Source organism: Tympanuchus pallidicinctus, unplaced genomic scaffold (genome assembly GCF_026119805.1).
Source record: "Tympanuchus pallidicinctus isolate F22 unplaced genomic scaffold, pur_lepc_1.0 scaffold15, whole genome shotgun sequence".
NCBI classification, from domain to species: domain Eukaryota; kingdom Metazoa; phylum Chordata; class Aves; order Galliformes; family Phasianidae; genus Tympanuchus; species Tympanuchus pallidicinctus.
The window spans coordinates 21,576,519-21,599,428 of record NW_026294669.1 but is presented as its reverse complement, the minus strand read 5'-3'; the positions used below and the strand labels follow the sequence as shown (position 1 = coordinate 21,599,428).

At 38.4% G+C, this 22,910-nt stretch overlaps 1 protein-coding gene across 4 annotated transcripts in view; it reads left to right on the top strand.

Moving 5' to 3' along the window:
* PDE11A (phosphodiesterase 11A) overlaps positions 1–22,910 on the top strand; it is a 126,797-nt gene that overhangs the window by 66,938 nt on the left and 36,949 nt on the right. For all 4 annotated transcript variants that reach the window (XM_052675773.1, XM_052675772.1, XM_052675774.1 and 1 more), the window contains exons 10-12: positions 1,722–1,772; positions 20,665–20,811; positions 20,917–21,024. In XM_052675773.1, the coding sequence (XP_052531733.1) occupies positions 1,722–1,772; positions 20,665–20,811; positions 20,917–21,024 (306 nt within the window). The remainder of the gene's footprint in view (positions 1–1,721; positions 1,773–20,664; positions 20,812–20,916; positions 21,025–22,910) is intronic.

Genomic DNA, 22,910 nt, shown 5'->3' with positions numbered 1-22,910 from the left:
ATTAATTACTACAAATTCTCACAACTGCAGTAATTTGTGCAATATAACAACTTAGATTGAATACTCTTCCTAGCAAGAAAAAAGCAGTTGCAGGCATCACACTTAAATATATAGATATAAAACACAGAAATTGATTTACTACTGAAATTTTGAATTTCTTGCTTTATAATACAACTTCTTTCTCAGATCTAAAAAGGACCCATAGTCGTATAACTTGAATATACATAATAGATTTGATAAATGGCCAATATGCCTCATGACAGAGTAATTCCCTCTGTAAATGAATGACAACTCATAAGATATAGCAGAAAAATACTGTACAAAAGAAAAGTATATGTTGAAGGACTGTGAATTAATTTCTCAGTAAGAGAATACTTTATTAATACGTATGCATTTAGCTAGGGTGACGATGAGTGATATTTCATGATGACATTGTTATCATAAACAATCAATTTGATTTATATTATTTAAATATTCTTACCCAAGTGCAGACATACAATTCTTGTAAGACTAACTAATAAATAGAAAACCAAGAAGTAAATAAATGCTGGGGAAAGGTTGACTTTAAGGATTCAAAAATTGTGTATGATTGAAAAAAAAAGAATAATAAATATTAGAGAGGACAGTAAAAATCTACAGGGATATGAATGCAGATAAAGGAGAGGCTTTTTTGTATTAAGTGTAATCTGTCATAAGCAGAAGACCTGTTTTTCCTAATTTTATAGATTTCCGAGAGAAACTGCGCTAGGGCAGGACATAGATACTTTCTGAGGAAGGATAGATTATAGTTATGGAAAGTAAAACATGGGACAGAACAAGTACATTGGCATTTGTAATTTAATCTTTCGTAGTACAGGGATTTCCTGTTACTGTAGAAGTCAACGCCTTTAAAACTAACATGAGTAAATACTTTTTGGGTTTATTGCCACAAGGTATTGCAAGCCAAGGGCATTTGTAAGAGTGTTTGGTTATTTGTATGAGTAGCAGGAACATTCGTATATGAAAGCAATTTTAAAATTAGGAGTCTATATCATAGCTTAAGTACATGAGCAGACTAGTTGTTGCTGTGGGGTGAGGAGATTCTTGGTAGAAGTACTCTGGCTTTCCAGGCTCTCCTGTGGACTATTGCTTCCTACCATGCAGCACAGGATGGCTTTTGTGCCCTGTGGAGTTGATTGTTCAATGCCAGTATCTTCATATAAGTATATAACGTATGCCATGTATGCATACTTATAGGTTGTTACACTAGATACACAGTACTTAATGCATTATATTTGATGCTTTCTTCTACACAACAGAAATGAAAAGAATGTCAGGAGTAAGAGTAATGTCATAGAGGTGCTAATTTGCATGCAATGATGTGCCATTAGCAGAGGCATTAAAGCTCTACTATGTAGCAAAAGGCATTATTTAATGTCTATAAATCTACAGTTATTTTTACATTAAATTCTTTCTGTTTTAATTGCAGAACTGCAGGATAACAATGTAGGAGCACTTATAAAAGTACTTACTATCCATGCTTCATTACAAAATGACCCAAAATATAAATGTCACATGATAACCTGCAATTAATAATTGTATGTTGATATTCAGAACTGAATTATCAGGCATACGTATTAATTAAATTTGTTTTTAAAGTCATTGACTAGACTGCAGGAAAGAGCCCTATTATTTCTTGTTGATTCTACAAAAGTGTTTTTTTATCTTTTTTTCTGAGGCAGGTTTTATCTTATCATGCAACATGTTCAAAGGCAGAAGTTGATAAATTTAAGGTAAGGATTTAAACTTTTAATTATTTCTGAAAATATAACAGTGAATTAAAATGCATGCAGATTAAAGTTTTATTTTATATAAAAAGTAGAAATAATAATCAGCAGGATGTATTATGTGTTAGGCTGTCAGACAGAGAAAGTGGAAAATAAAATCTTAAACGTGATGAAGAGATGCAGTGATAGGTGCACAGAAGCAAAATATCATGGTGCCATCCTCGGCTGCTGGAACTACACATCAGTATGGGTTTGGTGGCCTCCTTAGCAAGAACACCCACGGGGAAGTCATACCACAGTAACAGCTAAGGAAGAAGCTAGAGAAAATGGGGAAAACATCAGGCTTTGCTAGTAGTGTGGAAGCTTTTTTGTGTTTACTAATGAAGTAGAGGATTCACAATCAAGATTGTGAATAGTCTCAGAGGGATGGATATAAAGGTAAGAAATCCTCTTCCAACTTCTTGAAATGCCCTGGGCAAAAGTGTAAAGCAGTGCATGCTGAAATTAGCGTTGCTAGGAATCAATAATTATGCATTCATGCCAAATTCTGCCTTGCCAAGAAGTAAAGGGTAGGGGAAATTGTGTCCTTGCTCTTTCAATGCTGTCGGCACTCCAGAGCTGTTTTTGTGATGTGCTTTGCCCTTTTCTGCTCAAGATAACCTAAGGAAACTTGGTGGCCTTTCTTTGTCTGCAGCAGGTCTAAGTCTATGATGTAGAGAGTTTACCAGTGCTCTCTGAGAAGCTCCTGTGGTGGATATCAGCGTTAGCCTCCTGTACACAATGTACATCTGGAGGCTGTGGCAAGGTCTGGGCTGTTGCAAAAGATGATCACATCTCCTGGTGTGACTTCCTGGTGTCTGTCTGACCAGTGCTTCATGGCTGCTTTACAACTTGTCTTGCTAGCCACAGCTTCTCTGTACTGTGGAGGCAGCCATGATGAAACCTGTGAGTGACTTAGCAGAACAGGTACTAGTGAGTTACCTGGGCTGTGAAAAGCAGCACTTGATAGTTCATTAATCGTCTTTTACAGCCCAAATGAAAGCTACGTCTTAATACTGCAACAGTAGCTGGTGACAAGGTAAAATGATCTTTATATAATATCGTACATTTTAGTGCAGTTGCCCACACCTTTCTTAGATGAAATTTAGATTACTGGAAGCAAGTTACTTGAAGATCACTACTGCCATCAGAAAGTATTTCAGCGTGCTTAGTAAGTTGTACTTGGACTTACAGAACACCAAGCACTGCGCAAGAAACAAGTGAGAGAAAAAGATGAAGGACCATGAATGTTTCATTGTATTTTTGGTATTTAATTTACCTTAGAATAACAGCATGTAATATAGCTTTTGCCAAGATTCAGCAAATAGCTTGCTGAATTCCAGAGACTCTTCTTGATTGTCAGCAGTTCTCCATTATGATAGACGTAGCTGAAATAAAGGCTCACTGTTAATTTTTTTTTTTCTAACTTAGATGTTAGTGTGAGGAGGTGTCCTCATTAATAGATTTGTTAGTTTCCAAATAAGGAATATGTTGTCATTATCTATTTACCTTGAAGACATAAAACTATTCATTTAACTGCAAATGGTAAGATAAAAGAAGTGAAAAGTGTTTATTAGAAAGCACAGTAGCTGTATTTTTGAATAAATGATAGAGATAAGAAGATAAGGACCATACTAGAGTAATGCTTAAAGTAAGATGACTTTTTTTTCAGAAGAATATTTCTCTCCTATATCTATTTGTCTTGCTTTCTATTCCCCCAAAATATGAGTGCTGGGTAGCATTTGTAGTGTCTTGCATCAATGATCTTAGAGTGAGAGAGAGATGACCAGCTTGCCTTATGGGTTCTCAACAAAGAGCTTATCCCCAGAGAGAGCCATCCATCTATGGGATAAAATTGCTCCTGTCTTCCCTCTTGCAGAGTTCTGGCAGCTGATCTTCCTGCCAAGGTCTCCTGGGGCATCCTACCTACCTAGAAATCTGTTCTTTATCATTGTTTGTGATATTGTTATATTTTGTGTAAGCCCTTTGTTATTTGAGGGTCATCCTGCAGACTTTACTAGCTAGTAAGCAATTCCTCCCTTTGGAAATGTTTGGGGCTTAAGTGTCTCTGTTCCTTTCACTGATTTATTGGCACATGTCAGTGAAAATGTCTGTTATGATTTACCTGATGTTCCTGTTCAATCAGAACAGGAGCAACACCCTTGATAGAAACATCTAAATGAGAATAATGTCTGTAGATCACTTCTGGCTTTTCAGAAGCACCTTTCTTCAGCAGTTTGAATGGGAAAATATGTGGAATACCATTGGTTGTGGAGCTGAACAATACAGGGAGAAGTTTGGGATGATGAAAAATGAGGGTAAGATAACTGACCATGAAATGCAATTGCATTGCTTCATATCAGGTGTCAACAGCTATCTGAAAGCAAAAGTGGCAGAATCAATTCATACCAAACTGTATTTGCACATTTTTGAAGGGATTCCAATTCTGATGTTACTAAAGTGTAGGTTTAATTGTAAAAATCTGAAAGCAGAGTTCAAAAATGCTTGTATGAGTAGAAAATGTTCCATTAGTGAATGGAGGTATTTTTCTCAGAAGAATACTTAATTATGTGAATCATTATTCTAAAAATTCATGTCATCAGTCCTTTTCAGTATTTGCATTAAAGCTTTTGGGATTTGTTAGCACTGACGCTAGCAGGCAGGCGATACTCAGGAGGCACAGAGCGGATGTGCAGCTCGGAGGCAGTGTGGTGCAGCTCTGCTGACCTCGAGGGGACGCCTGCGGGTTCTGCTGCCAGTACCTAGGGTGAGTGGGATGGAAGGAGCACACTCATCATCTGGTGAGCTCCTTTCAGCGATCAGAGGGGGTCTTAGCCCTCAAGACAGATGCAAACACTGCTTCCTAGATCTAGGTTCAGAGTCTGAGCAAGCCTTTAGTTTCTGTAGGTGATGGTCTGACCCTAGGGAAGTTTGCCATTGATTTCAGCAGACTGAAAGATATTGCTGCTTTCAGCTAAGTTTGGCATCTGTAAAGCTGCATAGTGGTCTTCCCACTCTCTATCCATTTATTCATGATAGTCAGTCTTTTGCCCTGTGTTTTCTGATAGAACAAGGTCTCTGGCAAAAAAAAGTTAAAAGTTAAGCTTCAGTCCTTTTTTTCATGCCCACTTAAAATGAATTTTAAATAAAACTTTGAGTAGATATGCAAGATAAAATCGGTGTGTTTTCCTGAAAATAGTTAAGTTTTTAAAATGACAAAAAAAACAAGAAAAACTTAATGGATAGAGTTTCAAAAAAAACCTATTGAATCAGAATTAATTATTAATCAGAATTAATTGCAGCATGCCTACCATTAGACCTGTATGTGGGATATACACTGTACTACCAGGTTATATGAAAGAGGATGTGCATTTTGAGGTGTATGAATTAAAAGAAGTCAAAATGTATGTAGGCTGCTGTGGGAGTAATGCTTCCTATTTATCTCCACAGAAACTACAACAGATACGAAGTGCACAAGAGCACTATTTGATAGAGCAAATTCTTAGATGCAAATCACTATTTTTCAACATAGTCACCACCATTAGCTTTGTGTTTTCACCAGAGATGAACAAGAGGCTGCATGCTGTGCTTTGAAAAATCTGCACCAGCAGAGGTGACCCCACTTGCTACCACTGAAATGCACCACCCACCCCTCTCTGTACTCACATCCACTGTTTGGTCTCCATAAATGTTCAGCAAGTACTGATGAAGGTCAGTGGGTGCCATTTGTTCTGCAGGGAGGAGTTCAGTGACACACCTTTACTGAATCCATGTTTCCATATCAGACACCATTTTGTCAGACTGTCCTTCTGCTGCCATCTGTTCCAAGGTAACAAAACAATAATAATAATTAATAGGAAGGTTCAACCTCTACTGCCATACCCCCCACACCTGCCTCTGATGTTGGAGGCCAACAAAATAAAATAGGAGGCAGTACTTTTGAGCACACTGCACATCTGAGAAGAATGAAGTCTTAAGCCTGATTTGTAGCTATACGTCTCATCAGTACTATCAGCATAACAGCACTAAATTCAAAATGAGTTTTGGTGGGATAAATTCAAGTAAAACACCAGTGAATCATAACTATATCAACATTACTTTTTATTCTTTCAGAAGTTAGATATATGTATAATTTTTAAATCTGTGGCAGCTGAACATCATCTTATATTTTAAACTTGAAAAAAGATGTTATTTTCATTATGTTCTAGTGTTAGTGTTTAAATAAAAGCACTTGTAATATTGGAATAGAAAATCTAAGATTAATGAGGTCTGATTAATCTAAGATTGATGATATCCTATAGCAGTGTTCTTCAGTGCCAGGTTTCTTCTCATTGAAATGCAGGCTCTCTGAGCCTAAAAATAGTCACCTTTTAGGCAAATATAGAAAGCCAAGATACGTGAGTAACGAATGCAGAGTTGTGTCCAGGGCAGGATATTTATAGCAGGAGTTACTGCCTCCTGAGACAGAAATGAACAAGTCCTGTGACTTAGACAGCAAGCTGTCTCACAGACACAAATCACTTTTAAATTTAATATAGTTTCCAAAGAGAATATGTAAACACTGTCCTATTATGGGTAATATACAAGAAGCTATTTTTAAAAAGCTAACCTAATTATGCAGCTGTGAATGGTATAAGCCAAATCAATATTTAATGACTATGATGCATTATTTATAGCCCTGTGAGAGATTCCCTTTTTTAGGTCAAACAGCACATAGGAGATCTGCACAACAGAAAATAATGTATCACCTGCTTTATAGAGGCTTCAATTCAAAATGCAGCATTAATAACAATCCCTGTGTTTCTCAACTCCGTAGCCTGAGGTGTAGCTAGCTAAGACTTACCTTCACAAAGGGAGGTTTTGTGTGTGTCTCAAAAAACAGGTATTAATGGAGTAAAAAATGAAGAGAGTTGAACCGAAATGGGAAACAACTTTTAGGACTGCTGTTTTTTATGATATTGTAAACACCTGAATGAATGAAAAATGTCTGGTTTCCATGAGTTTGGTACTGGGAGATGCACTAAATGTATGAGATAAAGTGAATTTGGTATTCATGTCATGTGCTGTTACAATTTTTATATCCACCCTAAAAATGGAACAGTGGCAGCACAACGGAAAATATAATTTTATATATCCATTTTATCTCCAAACTCTGTAAGGATGGGGAATGCTTTCCTAAGCTATACTATTTTCTGCTGTGTCATCATCTTTTGACTTAGAACTATGCTAATTACTTTTATATCATGGTAATTAAATTGTTTGTAATATTTTATGAAAATTACGTTATTCTTACTTGGCAAATGAAAGACAAGCTGCCTTTTGTTTTGGACCAATTACAAACTACTCCATGTGTACATGTGTAGCTGGAAGATGAGGTTTCCCACACTTGGCTGTGTAGGTAACACTTTGGATCTGCCCAGTAACGTGGATTCAACAACGGGTCACAGACTTGTAATGTCTGCAGAAGAGGTGTAGCAAGCCATGGTCTCAGCTGTGAATATGGTGAAGCACATGGAGTTGTTCAGAGCCCCACACCACTCTGTAAGTGTGTGAAATTATTCACATATTGAAGTATTTTTAAGATTGCTCACCAAGACTAGTCAAACAGACTTTGACTACTCTTGGGTGTGGCAGGAGGGATGGGACTGGCACAGAACTCTTCCCCATTGCTTTTCTAGTGGCTCAGGTCCCCGTTCTGCATAGCAGCAAAAGGTAAAACAAGGAGAAGGCGGGGGGGCAGCAGTGCTGAATTGTTACTATCGAGCTGCGTACCTTCCTCTTTGGGAAATGCACGTGTGCAAGATGTAAAGCACTGATGATTTTTTCCTGCTTTTCCACATGTACAGCTGATGTAAAACAAGACCTAGAGCATAGTGTTGAGAGCTTTATAATTCATGAAACTGAGGTTTTTATTGTATTACATGATTTTGTACCCTAACACACATGCCTATGTCTTCAGTTGTCATGGAAACAAGAAGGCAGAAATGCACTGAAAATTATTACAAATAAATAATGGTTAAAAATAAAATACTGCTTTTTAATTCTAGTTTCTGAAATGTGAGGCTCTCATCTGTTGACATAGAGCGAATGCTCTGTCATTCAGGGATACGTGAAATTGGAAAATGGTTTTAAATTTGAGTGAAGAGAGGAAATGGAAAGGCATGGTAAAGAGGAATAGTGAAAGGCTGCTTGTCATCTTTTCTCATGCAGTGTTTAGGTTAAAGAGCATTAATGAAATTCTTGGGGTATAGATTTCATTCTCTCTAAAACATGGTTAAATTGAGACCTATTAATGTTTTGTTGTTTTGTTGCTTTTTTAAAAAAGATAACATAAGGAAAAGGCAAACGAGGGCTGATGTATGAAGGCAGATGCCTCTGGCTCAGGCAATCTCTGAGGTGCATCTTGCTGAAGCTGGGAGGAGCACCCTATGTCCATCACTGTGAGTTAAGGAGCAGGCCTTAGAAGGAATGTTAGTCTGACACAGTAGTGCCCTTGTTACGTTATTAACCAGTGCCTTCCATCAATGTTGTTTGAAGAGGGAAAAGAAAAAACTCTGCTTTTTTTACATCACTATGTTACCCAGAAGAGATGTTGCCCTCTATGTTTATGCTGCAGAGGAATCTCTGAAACCTAAGGTATAGTCTGATGGAAACCCTGAGTTTGCTGAATTACTGTGTTGTTTTGTTGTTGTCTTTTAAGTAAGAAGTGTTCCCTTCCTGTGTCTGGAAGTGTTTCCCAATTGCTCTATGAAGCTGCTCTTCAGCTCTCTGCAATGCCAGGACCTGTGGCTCTCAAGTGCATTTCTTACAGTGCAACAGTTCCTCCCAGAATGAAACCTGGTCCATTACGATAGGGTTTAATGAAGATAAAGCATATAAAAGAACAATCTTACAGTTTATTGAGGAAAAACCTGAGCTATTTTTAATATGTTCCATGAGAGATACGAAATACAAAAACACCTCTATTTAAATATTTCAGCACTTCTGCCTTATGATTAGAAATAATTGTATTGCATTTCTATTATGAGCCTGTGCAAAGCTGGTTTACTGTTGAGCACAGGAAATCAGTAAATCCTGGTTTTAAAAAGTTTTCTCAAGAGAAAAGCCACCATGAAATTTCAGAGAGTTGAGGCAAAAGTGAAAAATCTATGGCCTGGGGCCTAGATGAAGCCCACAATTTAATCATATGCCCATTCCAACACATTACATCATGTTAAGTTTGAGGTAGCACAGGTCACTGAATGAACTTAAGAAGTAACAGTCTTCCTTTAGCAAAGAATAGGTTCTGGTCTGTGGATTAAGTCAGGGCAAAGGGAGTCAGACAGATGCCAGTAAGAAACTGTACAAATGTTATTTGACTATGTAAACGATTATTTTTTTTAATTCTTAAATGTGTCCTGTACAGAACAATTTATGCATGTTTTAAATTGCAGGTTAAAGAGAGAGAGGTTTAAAGGCTAGGATTGAAAACAAATGTGAAAAATCAATGTTGATGTTCTGACTGCAGAGTAAAGACACAGTAATTAGAAATACATGTAACCGAGTACTTCTGAGGTCAGCTTCCTCACAGTGGTGCTACAGCTTAAGTACCCTTGCTAAAGGCTTTGAAAAATAATAAACCTCTATCACTGAAAAAAAAAAAAATCATGCATGATTAAAACTGGTCCTTTTATTATGTAGCTTAAAACAAACAAACAAACAAAAAAACCCTGAAATATATTTCAAGTGGTTTAGATTATAATAGAGCTCCAGGAATTTCTGCTGTTTTCTAATATTCTCCTACAGTATTAAAAGTCATTCAGAGTATATTAAAATAATATTTACTGCCTTTTAATAGCAGCTGTTTTTCAGTTTCTTAGTAATTACACACACTAATACAATGGTACTTCAACAGAAAATTTTAACAGAAGAGTGAGTAATAAAACAGTTAATTTACTCATACTTTAAAAAAAAAAAAAAAAGAGAGAAAGAAAGCTACTCCTTTGCTCAACTAGTGTATTTGTTATGCACACGGGAAGTTTCTAATTTGTGGCTTCTGTTTTCACATCCAAAACTACAAAAAAAAAAAAAAAAAAAAAAAAAAAAAGTAGAAAGAAAGAAAAGAAAAAGAGATTGTTGGTGACATAGCATTTTCCCAGCTGAAGATGAAATGATTCATTATCTAACAGACCTGCTGTCAGTCAGAAGGACTGCTGATCAGCCATCATACTCTACAAAAACCTCAACAGGAAAACTTTTGACAAATAAGTACAATTCAACATTGCTCCAGTATTTAGCCAACGACCATGCAAGAGGTGATAAGGCATAGAATACGTTTAAAGTGTCATGCAAGGCTGAGGAGTGTAAGGAGTGTTTGAAGAATGATTTTTCTTTAAATCAGCACTTGTAATAAAATAGTATGGGAATTTATATTTATATTATATTTCAACCCGGAGGAGTATCAATCAAAGATTCATATATAATCTGTATTAGAAAAATTAGAAGCACTGTTGAAAGACGGTACTTTCAGAGGTCTTCACTGTGGGTTTGTTGTAATTCTTTCCCTGTCAGTCACATCCCATGTCAAAGAAACAAAGAAAAACAGAATAATGTTTTATAATCAAAAGCATGATTTAACCAGCCGGAATTTGTTCTATAGACCCAGGAGACTTTAATATATAGGTGGGAATTCTCTGATTAAAAAATCAAGTTGCTTTTCACCATTTGGGTGGAAATTTTATGTCTGTCATTAATATTATCAGCTTTAATTTTAAACAAGTTCCTTAATAGCAATATTAATTCTAAAATCAGGAAGAAATCTTTCCTTTTGTCCCCCAGTATGCATTCTACATGGGACAAAATACTTTTCTTTGTTTATTTCTATATACCAGGTTCTGACTGCAAACAGCTGTTTGTCATAAACATTTGCTGGCACTGATTTTAAATTATTAATGGTAGTACCTCTATAGGTTTAAAAAAAAAAAAAACCTACAAAAGGAAACATAAATATCCCTTAAAGAAAGGAGCTAAGGCCTTAAAAGGCCCTTTCACCCTGTCAAACAGCTCACAGTAGAGGTAGAACCTTTTTCATAATTAAAGCCCAAACAAGTGAGGAATGGAAAATAGCTGGAAATGTTTTTCTGAGATGAATCTGTTTGGCCACTGGGTGCCATCCTTGCTCCACTTTAAGGCTGAGCACTTAGCAGTGTTTCTGTTAGCTGGTACAATCCTGGAAAAGGTAATCCCAGTGCAATTTCACAATATCGTAACCTTTGAGCGTGTGGGCGTACTGGAATGTGTTAGCAGAATGGGCAGCATGTCCTTTTTGCACGGTCACAGAGAGACTTGGCAGAAGTATCGTGATGGGTTCAGCCGTGTTATTTTCACAGCCTCCTACCTAGAGCTTTTATTGCACCTTCCTCCACGAGCTGGTGCAGGATGAGGCGCTGCTGGGAGACCTGCTCTTGTATGGGAGTGTGCAAACAGCTCTGCTCCTGTGCTGCATTAAATAAAGTGCTGGGATTTTGGAAAGGAAAAAAAACTGCGTGGATACACAGTTGCTTTCTAAATAGGTTTATAATTGGGGTGTATGGGTGTGTGTCATCCAGCAAAAACTATGGTTAGTATGTATTACGTAAAGCAGTTATAGGAGACTACAACCTTGTTGGTGTTATTAAATTGTTCCGATATCTGTCTGAGGGATTCCTGAATTGGTTCAGTCTCAGATGTCTCATGTTTTAGTCTGGGCAAAATCTCAGACAGAGTACATGCGTTTTCTTCCACAGAAATTGATGTTGGTAGCTCTGCATTTTTAGCCTAGTTTGTTAAAAGTGTAAACACTTTAAATGTATGAGAAATAGACTCTCGTACTTCTTTTTCCTGGTTCAACTGTATGGAAAATGTGCAGATTGCACCCCAGGCAAAAGCAGGAAACTGAATTTTTTATAGAGCCATTTCTATGAAGTGCTCAGTCTTTTGCTGTGCTACAAGCTGTACCCAGGACTGAATGCATGCAAAGCAGCTGAAAACATCAGGTATCAGTGTTATCCAGCACATTTTTGTTCTGCCTGCACATACAGCATCCTTTTTGGATGAGACTCTGATGCAGAGCAGCAAAGCGGCCCCATAGGGGCCCGCATCCACCTCCTTGCCTTGATCACTTCTCACTTGTCTGCACCCTAACAGACTTACTGAGTCAGTGATGGCTCAGGTATTAGGTGCGCTCTACAGCTTTCTACAGTCCTCAGTATCCCTGATAGTCCTGCAGACAGACCTTGTCACCAGGGCTCACTCCTCCGGTGGCTGCTGCTACAGCCCCTCCTTTCTAAGCAAGCACTGTGAGCATATTCAAAACCTTACTTTGGCAGATCTAAGGTACCTAAGAGAACAGGAGCGGTAATAGCCATCAAATATCTTACTACCACATTAGAGGCTGGTTAATTGTATTTGTAAGACCTTCAATACGAACTCTGTGAACAACTCAAAACAAGTTTTTAAAGCTGTCTTGCAGCCTTCCATCTCAAAATAGCAGTGAGTGAAGGTCAACTGTTAAAGAAAATTTATAAAGCTAGTAAGATCTAGGTAGTAAATAAGGACCTAAATACAAGATTTAAGCTCTAATTATTTATTTTTGTTGAAAAAACAGGACCTATAAATTTTGTATTTTCTCAGTAATAATGTGGTGAGGTGGTGGGTCATGTGTAAAGCTGCTGCTCCGCCGGATGGCTGTGGGGGGAATCTATGTTGGCTCAAAGAGTGGGAACCGGACTGACCCTGCTGAGGACTTTTGAGCAGTCCTGAGCGTGCCTACGGAGTGACTTATGGATGCAGAGTAGGAAAGGTGGATTTATTTATTTTTTTTAACTTGCAATCAAAGCTTGATGAAAACTAAGGAGAAAAAGATAAAACATATTTTAAGAACAATCGCCGTGGGGTTCTCAATAGGTTTCTCTGTAAATGTACGTTGTAAATTTGTTGGTATTTTCAGCATTATTTATTGTCTGCCTAGCAATAGTGTGCTATAGCTGTCACTCTAGCAGACCTGAAATAGGACTTTCTCCCCAGCAATGTAGTAGCCCTCTCATATATTTTGCATAACTTTCTCTACCAGTCACTGGTCTGCCAGCCTGATTTGTCACAGGTGCTTACAAAAAGAACTTCAGTGGCCAGCAGGAACACCATCCTGCGTCACTGCTGAGTGCTCAGGCAGCACTCCTGTGGCCCCATGGCAATGGCCTGCGAGCAGAGCTCCTGCAGGTTGTGTCAGGGAGTGGTGAGTGCTGCCAGAGTACAGTGGGACAGGAAAAACAGTGAAACACCAGTTCATTTGCTATTGTGGTAACAGGAAGGAGTTTGTTTCTTTATTGGTGGGTTTTTGGTTTGTTTTTTTTTTTTTCCTCTCTCTTCTGGACAATGCCTTCACTTCTTCCTCTCTCGAGAACTCTAAGAGTCCTTCTTGGAATTGCACAATTTGGGCTGTTTGCCACCAGAAGAGCTGGTTCCTCCCTGCTTCTTCACATTACTCTGTGAGGAGAACCCTGACCCTGTTCCTTTCACTTCTAATCAGGTTGTTCCTCTTCTGAGCTTTCAAGGAAGAAGCCAGAGCCTTCCTTCCCCTTCCTAGGTCTTCTTGTGAAGAAGGCTGCCTTTCAGTCCCTTTTTTCCTCGCTCTCTCAAATTCATAGCCATGAGGGGATCAGTCCTCATTACCCATTCTGCTCTCCATGCGAGCAACAAAGCTGACTCTGCCTATCCAAACCAAATGGGGCTGTTGTGGGAAATGGCAGCCTTGCATGCCTGACACTTATTCTGTATCACAGAGAAATATTTGCCCTAGGTTTGCTGCTTGCATTTGTTTAAAATTCTGGGACTGAGACTGAATGGTCTCTTTTGTACAAGCTTCTCATCTGCACCAGTGGTCATAAAAAGTAGACAGTTGCTAGCCTGTAGTATGTGACTCACTGGCTATTTCCTAATCACCATACGCCAAAAGGACGTGAGCGCTCCCCTGTGCGCCTCGGGAGATCATTGTGTACAATGTGCATGCCCTGTAAAACTCCAGTCCTGGGCTGCTGTGGTTATGTACTTTGGCCTTAAGAATAATAGATACTCAGACCATTAATTGTTTCTATTTTATGTCTCTGATCTTTTAAAATAGAATTTTGTTGTTGCTTTTATAGACTGCTATATATTTTGTTTCTCTGTACTAAACAACAACTTTAATGTCGTGGATTGATTTTTAGCAAAATAAATAATGTATTTTGTATCTTTTCCATTACAATTTTTAACAGAACTTTAAATGTAGTATTTTTATCTTCGTGAAACTTTTTATTCCTTTTGAAGGGTCTAGGTTTCAGAAAGTGGCACGTTCAGGCAGGATTAACTGAACACTAAAAATACTTCCAGGTTTTCAGATGTAGTTCTGGGTTTGTCTTTGAAAACAGCAAGTGAAATGTTGTAATGACATTTCTTCATTTGCCTTTTTAAAACTGAAAGTACAAGACGGCCTCCTTTCAGGCACATGTGCCATTATGCCAAAATCAAAAAGTAAATAGCATATTTTTGCCATGACCACAATGTGTGATAATGAAAGCATTTGCCAAGAGCTATATTTGTTAGTGATGTTATTTAATCTACTACTTTCCTTGTTCTAGTAGGAGCAGAATTAATAGCTTTCTTAATGCCAAGAGGTTTCTCTTCTAATTAAAGCAAATAGCAATATTCACGCTCAGAAGTAGTTACATATGATTTGACCACTTACAAAACATGACATTTGAAACAAGACCGAATGCAGCTTTCTTGGTTCCACAATTTGTTTAAATTGCATGCTGCCCCATTAATTTGCCAGTTGAAAAAGAAGCAGTGTATACCACATATCTATGCTTCATCTGCAGATTTTAAAGCTGGATGCAAGAATAGCATTATTCTCAGTTTACAGATGTGAGATTGTGACATAACACAATGACCTTTTCAAGTAAAGGGCTCGGATACCCGCTCTAGGATCTGGGGCTGAGCTTGAGTGTTTGCTTTCACTATTGCAACCCACTGCTTATCTGGTGGGTTACTCTGAAAGATCTTAAAATCTGTAAATGCCGTTTGAGGGACTTGTGATGCCTTTTACATCTGAGCAGTTGTTGGATGAAACGTTCACAGCAACCAGTGCACAAAAGATGGGAGTCCTGTAGATCTGGTGATGGCAAAATGTGTGTATAGGAGCACAGCTTTTCCTTATATAATGCTTCCATCCACCTGCCTTCAGGTGGGGCCAAAATGCTACTACTGTTTCTCTTGTCTCTGGTTTCATCCACTGAAGTATTGCTTCCTACAGTGCCCTCATTCAGGGAATCAAAATTTGATGAGAGTTTTTGAAGAGCAGGTGGAGTATTACTTTTTTGACCCTGCTTGAGTATGGAGCTAGACTGACTGGTCTTAAGAAATATTCTCCAACAAAAGTGGCTCTGTGACTCCATGTGGTCTTACTGCAGAAGGCAGCAGTGATAGTCATATTAAAAAAGTCATTAACATTGAAGTCCACAGAAAAATGCAGACACATGCTTTAAATCTGTTCCGCACCCACTTCCCTTTACTGTAAATATTATAAACTCCCATTTAAATGCTGCTGTCCTGCTCCTGCTGGGCTGGTTATTGGACAAGAAATGCTGATTCAGCACCGTGAAGGGCAGCCAGTTGCAGCCTGCAGTAACAGATGGAGGCCTTTAAATCTGTATTGCTCTGGGCATTCAAACATTGCTGAGCTGTAGCATTTGATTCTTGCCCTTTGGAGAGAGTAAGAAATGTGTCAGACTGGAGCATGACAGGCTTTGGTCCTCCATGGATGTGAATATTTTCAGGATTTGTCCACTACTGCTCATAGCTGACAATAAAGGTACATTCTTTTTTTAAAAGCCTGCAGATACAAATATAAGCAAGTATTTTCAGGGGCCTTTATAATACATGAAAAGAACCCTTTGGAAATAAAAATCTGTGCCATTGAAATTACTGTCTTCACTATGGCTTCATAGAAGATAAAGTGAGAGATGAAGAAGACTCCACTTGCATGCTTTCTGCACAGTTTTTGATGATTCAACTTCAAGCTTTTTTCAGTTTCTGATCTTTGAGTGTCACACTGCAGAGATACTTAAAAGGGCCTCAAGTCTGACTTCATCACATTATCAAATATGGAATATATGATTGCTAAGAATATGCTGTTAAAAGAATTAGTTCAAAATCATCCATTGTGCAAATCTTATTTTGTCCTGTGTTCTCAGTGCTGCATGGGATCAAAATCTGGTTTTTTTTGTATATTATATGTAATGCTGAATGAACTTTCTACAATTATATCCTTCAGGTATCTTCTGTGTGAGAAACTTCTCAAGTTGCCAGTTAGTCTGTGATGACCTCTGATAATCAAACTACAAATTGCCCTCTCTCCATCACTCATCCAGACTTGTCTCATAATCAAGTTTTCTACAGAAGATTGCTAATTATCCAAATTGCCATTTCATATTTGTCCCTAAGGTTATATAGTTATTTCTCTACAAAGAGGTGTCTCCCACTGTGCATTTTTCGTGATGGCAAAGCGTGACTGGACTGCTGGTCTGAGTAACTGGAATGAGAAGAGGGAACTTCACTGCTTTTCCTTTTACCCATTTCAAGTGATTGTTCTTGTATTATTTATAACTACAAATTGATTTAAAGTTAATTCATTTTTCTTAGTGGCATTAATGAATACAAGCGGTCATTTAATGGTGTGTTTTGCGTATACTTTCTCAACAGCAGCGTTGGCCATTAGGAAGGTACTAGGGTGGTACATGACAGAAGTTGAAAGCAGGATTAAAAGGAAAGCAATTTGCAGTAACATTAACCAAGCTGAATATAATGCCTATATCTCATTCAGGAAACAGGCTGTGTAAGAGCGGCAGAATTTTCCCCTTTTGCTTGTCTTGATTGATTTCTGCTGCTTGCAAGTGCCTTGTTCAGCCCTTACAGCAAGAACACTGTAAAATGCTCCATGTGTGCGTGTGTATTATATTGCGTTTTTCTGACATACGTATACACGCACATATGTACTGTCTCAAGAATGAAAGACTAGGAATGAATACTTCATTCTTGTCTAGTTCTGTGCTAACAACATAAAGCAATTATACAGTATATGTTGTATGCTTCCAAAGCTGTGAAATACTTGTATTCAGCAGCACTAAGGTGTGAGCACCAGATAACAGCTTTTATTTGAAGAATTTTAGCTCTCAGTGTTTCCCTAAGACTTTGACTCCTTAGTTTCCTAAAGTTTTCTTTCTTTCTTAGCTTTTTGTTTCTCCACAGCAGCACAGAGGCTTATTATTACTGAATGAGAACCACAGGCTGTCTTTGACAGCCGCCAGGATTGGGATTCTGTAGTTAATAGTTATTCCATGCATTTGGAATTTCAATGGTCATCAGTGGCCACTAAAGGGCTGAATATTGTTGATGTAGCTTTGTTTAAGATTTGATCAGTCTCTTATTTCCCTCCCTGCCATTCACATGTACTAATAAGCCTATGAAGCAATTTCCATGATAGCAGAGTAATGAGGAAAGGAGAACTTGCCTTTTATTCTGAATTGAGTACAAAGGCATATTTGTTCTCCCTTTTCCTTATCCATCCCAGTCTGTGCACATCCAAGTATGGGGTAGCTACAGTCTTTTGCCCCATGCTTTCTTATGGGAGCATGATGCTTCTCTTTCTTAAGCCGTCTACCGGTGGTAAGGTACTAAGTTTGTACTACTTTGGGCAAGATCAGTCACATCCATTGAGCTAACTCCAGCTTGTGTTCATGGCTCCTTTCAAGATGATTATTATCACTTCTTGGAATTAAAGCAGAGATGTGACCAGAGGAGTCTCATCCAGCTTTAATTTACAGTAAGCTCTTAGAAGTCGCATGAATATTTCTCAAGAATGAAGAGCCTTGAAATTGCTTGGTCCACAGGGTAAGAAGACTTCAGTGTGTAATATTCTTAATTGTTTTTAGAAAGAGGAAATTGAACATCAAAACATTCCAAAGGAAGCAAGCCTTTTAAGTGATCCTAAATCACTGGGGTGCTTTAGAAAATAATTTCAGTGTAAGTCGAATTTTTAATTGCCTGCCCCTTCCTCTTATTGTCGTGGTACTTTCATCCCCTCTGTTTTCCTGGAAGATAACATTATTGTTGCTGTCTATTTTAAGGAATTCACTGGAATTTCTCTTGCAGTGCAGCAAAATGTCAGGGCTGGATATGCTTTAATATGCTGTATTATGAATATTTTTTATGTCTTTGTAATTAAAGAAATGAAGTTTTAATGACTGCTCTCTTATAAACCCTGGACTGTTGCATTTGCAACATAAGAAGCTCAGGACAGACAACGCCAGGTGCAGCTGGAATATTGCTGCAGCCCCACAGCATTATTTTTTTTTTAAACATTATTCAAATTAGTCTCAACACTCATAATTCTGTTGTTTCCTTTATTGCTGTTGTAAAGCAAATGGTTCTTTTATACAAATGTTATCTCCTGGCTATTAATTCAGCTGTTATTTTGGATTATGGCACTCCTGTTAAATTTAGGAATGTAAAATCTCATAAATATTTAAAAGTTTCAGACTGACGTGGGAAGAAATTGTTTTTGACTTGCTTTGTTAATATCCTGTTGTTCAATTTGTAATAGATTTGGAATATATTGTTATTTCTCTATTGTTTGAGAAAAGGAAAAACAGTCACAGTTGAGCAACTGCTTCAAGTGTTCGCACTTGAATTGTAACAGGTCGGTAAATACGATTTTTGTTCAAGTGGAAAATTGCAAGGGAAATATCTGTTTTCCTTTGAGAGAACAACAACAACAAAAAAGTTAAAACTTTAGTCAGAGCCCACTTCATGGCTGGTGAAAATGCAGCAGTATGTTTGTAAGGATGGTTTCAGTAAAGCAATTCCAAGCAGGGCTGGTTACAGTGATGTTATTCTGTTTCAGCGTTTTTCCTCTTTAAACTTTTCTAAGAAATAAATAAAATGGACAAAAGTTTTTCTTCCATTGTAGATATTTTGAATAGAGTACATTTGCTACACAGTGAGTGTATCTGTAGGGTAAAGATTCGTATGCAACCTGAGTATCCTCCAAATTCTGAATAATAACCAGGGGATAAGAAGCCACAGTTTTTGCTGACCAATGAAGGTCTAGGAGGACGTAGTTTGGAGCAGCATTCCTGTTTCACATCTAACAACATCTTCATTCATTCTTGACATTGGAATTGAATGCGTAGCTTTTCAGACAGGTATTAAGGAATATTAAGTCATAAATCCTGTCAGTGTCATTAATAACTATTTTAAATTTTTCAACAACTGTTCCAAAAAAGATGTTGAGTTGGTTCAATCCTGATCAGCAGGCTGACAAAGCAGGCAAAGTACGTATGCAGTTAACCAAGCTTGCTTCTCTCCTGCATGCTCCCTAAGTTGTTCAGCTGTGTCTTTGGCTTGATGGATTTGTTTCGTTTCCCACATCAGTTAACCTCAGTGGTGTAATATCGTGACTTTTTGTGGCATGGGCACTGAACTGAACAGAGAGCTTTCTCTAGCTAGCAGCTAGGTTAGTACTGCAGTGTCACTGCTGTTGAACAGCAGATTTGCACTCTCAGCTCTTATAATGTATGGCCGAACCAGCTTAATCTTCATGTAAAGTAATAATTGAGGTGACAGTTTTCTTTTGTCTAGAAAAACCTTTTTTTCTTTTTAACGACTTGTCATAGTTACGGTGCAATATTTCAAAGTTCAAGTTTTCAAAAGGAAGCTGTTAAGTGATCGTGTACAAGCTGTAATTCTGAAGGTGAACTTAGAATGGCATGAACAAATGGGTATTTTTACATGCACATGTAAATGAGCTGGATGTGCCATGCTAGCTGACTCCAGGCAAGTTTAACAAATTCAGTATGGTCCAGCTCTTGGCCTGTAAGGCAGACCCGGCCCCTCTGTGAGGTTTCTACCTGACCTATCACCTTCTTGCTGCTGAAGAGAGCAAACAGATGCTTCTTCAGCAGAGGCAGACTCCTCCACCTGCCTTCTCTGGGGAGATGAATAGCAGCTCTGGAGGGGCATAAGGAAGGGCAAGCAAGTCCTTCGGGGCTGCTGGCCCCCCCACCTGGCTTCTGCAGATGCTACCACCAGGCCACCCAAAGCATGACCATGTGCATGACAGTATTCATGAGCCAGTCCCACACACTCCTTCATTCATTTTTGTCTGCACAAAAAGCTCATTCCTCTATTACAATTGGAATGTGAATCTGCTATCAAATGGAAGAAAGAAGATATAAGGCTTTTGCTGTAGCTTATTGACTTTTTTTTTTGTTCTTCTGAAAGCTATTTTTGCTATGTGTTTCTTGTACTACTCTTGGTTCTATGTGAACAATATAAAGCCAACAGTTCTTGTGTGCTTATAAACTTGAGGACATTTGGATGAGGAAATTCTGCAGAGCAGTATATTTACTTTGCATTTCTGAATGGTAGCAATTAAAATTCACAGCTGCTGGCTGTCCAGATGTTTCTCACATTACAGCATTGTAATTTGCATTGGAATATATTGTGTTACTGCAGTAGCTGTTAAGTGGTCAGCTCTTCCAGCCCTAACTGCTGTATGTGAGCTCCACATACAGTCGGGATGTATTTTCCACTTGCGTCGGGTTCTTCTCCTTCCCCCCGTTCCCTACCTTAGTTAGCCTGACCAGTCTGTATTTCTCAGATGAAGGCTTTGTTGCTTGGAATTCACATACAGCAGGGGACATACTGGCAGATCAGAGCAGACGTACGGGTGGTTTCTTTTAAGAGAGATAGGAAAAAAGGACCTAGCTTTGAATCAGAACTTTCCCTTTCCCTTTGGCATTTTCAGACTGCAAACATCCCTCTGGTGTCAGAGCTTGGCATTGATGACATCCATTTTGATGACTTCTCACTCGATGTGGATGCCATGATTACTGCAGCCCTGCGGATGTTCATGGAACTTGGAATGGTTCAGAAATTTAAAATTGACTACGAGGTAACCATCTGTTCTGCAGAGATATCTGCTGCTTCCATGTTGGCACTGCTCTGTCCATTTGCACGCGTTTAGTAGCCCTGATAAAATTTGTACTTTTCATTTCAGACGCTGTGTAGGTGGCTTTTGACAGTTAGGAAGAATTATCGAATGGTTTTGTATCACAACTGGAGACATGCTTTCAATGTGTGCCAACTAATGTTTGCCATGTTAACTGTAAGTATCCCGCTACAGACACAATCCCATAAGATCTTTTAGTGCTGCATTCCTTACCTGTCTAAATGTTTTCCAATGTGTTTTTCTGGTTGTTATGATATTCATTCGTTTGCAGTAGATATGCACACAGAACTAGGTTATTCAACTTAAGATGGCATGTGTTTGGCAAAACCTTATAGTGTTTTAGTGACAGTGATATCACAGGCATATTAAAGTGACTGAAAACAGATGGAAGTCTTGGATTAAGCTTGTTATTATGGATCTTCATCTTACAATAACGCTTTCCTTTTGGAACTCTTTAATTTGACATTTATTTTGGACTGTTAAATCGAGATATAAAAACATGGAAGATTTAGAAGAATTATTTATTTTGTTGATATTTAATATTTTCTTCTCCCATTTCATCCGAGCTGTTGTGAAAAATACTGCCTAAAAACATTAAGATCATCTTCCTCCATAGTGATCTATGTGAATCTTTTGTCTTCACTGGACACTGTAATACTGGTGCGTTTTGTTTACTTCTATCACCATCAATAGCTATATCTTCTCTCAGCTACAAGTTAATTCTGTTCAAAGTACCAGTACTTTTATACTCTCTCTTCCTAACCCACATCAACCTTGCCATTGTATATTATATATAAATATACCATTTTATATATATATATTATATAAATAATGCATATTTAATTAGTTAATTCTTGCAAACATATCTGTAAAAAGACCATGGTTCTGATTGTTTAAGATTCTGCTTAATATGGCAACAGAGAAGCAATGTGTCTCTGTGCATACAACACTTTTCATTGTGCTTTTTAATTTTTTTTCCATATCTCCAGATAAAATTTCAAATGAAATGAATATTTTAGGCTCTAGTAAAACTATGATGTTCATAAGGTGATACTTCAACAAGATGGTTGATGCATAAGCTTATGTTATATAATTAGAGGAGCATTTATCACTAAAAAGCATCTTAGAATATTTTCATGAGGAACCAACAAAAGGAGGATCCCCAGAGCAAAGGCTGCATTTTCAAATACAAGAACATTTCCTATGGACAGAGGAACAATCTTCTGACTTAATTACTGAATTTTTACATTCTTGTTGCTGCTGAGATGCCAGCATGGCCAGCGTTTGCATGCTATCAGTCTGTGTGTGTTATCAGTGGAGCCTGCACTGCCTGTGCTAATCATACAGTGATTAAAAACACCAGATTGGTCTGCTGCCACTGAAATATTTCCACTGTGTTACACAGCCTTTAGATGGGCTGTAGCATGTTAACTCTACATAGGGCACAGTTGGCTTGGATTTCCAGCTGTTGTTCCTGGTTGGGCAGCACAACCAGTACCTTAAAGAAAAAGCAGAGCGTGAGGTCCTCAGGCAGGTAAATGACATCAGCGATGTGCTTGGTCTGTCCTGCAAGTTGTGTGGGTTAGGTTCTGTGAGCAGTTAGGGAGTGTAACAAGCTGTGAGGCAAAGCAGACAGAGACCTCTGATGAGAGTGAGAGAAGTCATCCCTTCTCTTGGGAGTGGAGATTGTGCGGCTGGGTGGAACCAGCCACATCTTCCTATGGACACTTTCTGATGGTCTTAAATGAAAACTCATTGTAACGTGGGCACTGGTAGTTTCTAAAAGTGTTATGAGCGTGGCAAGCCTGTTGTTAAGTTATATAAAGATAGAAGGTTTTCACTCTGAGCAGTAAGAGTCAAGTCAGACAACGTCTGGGGATTGCTGCCGAACGCTGCCGGGAGCGAGGCAGCCGCAGCCCCCGTCTCCACACAGCTCCTCTGCGAGGGGAAAGAGTCCTCTAGATGGAGCTCCGAGGCCGGCTTTGAGGCAGGTTTTGTTTTGGGTAGAGCAACCCTTTCCTACCGGGTACCTCCATCTCAGC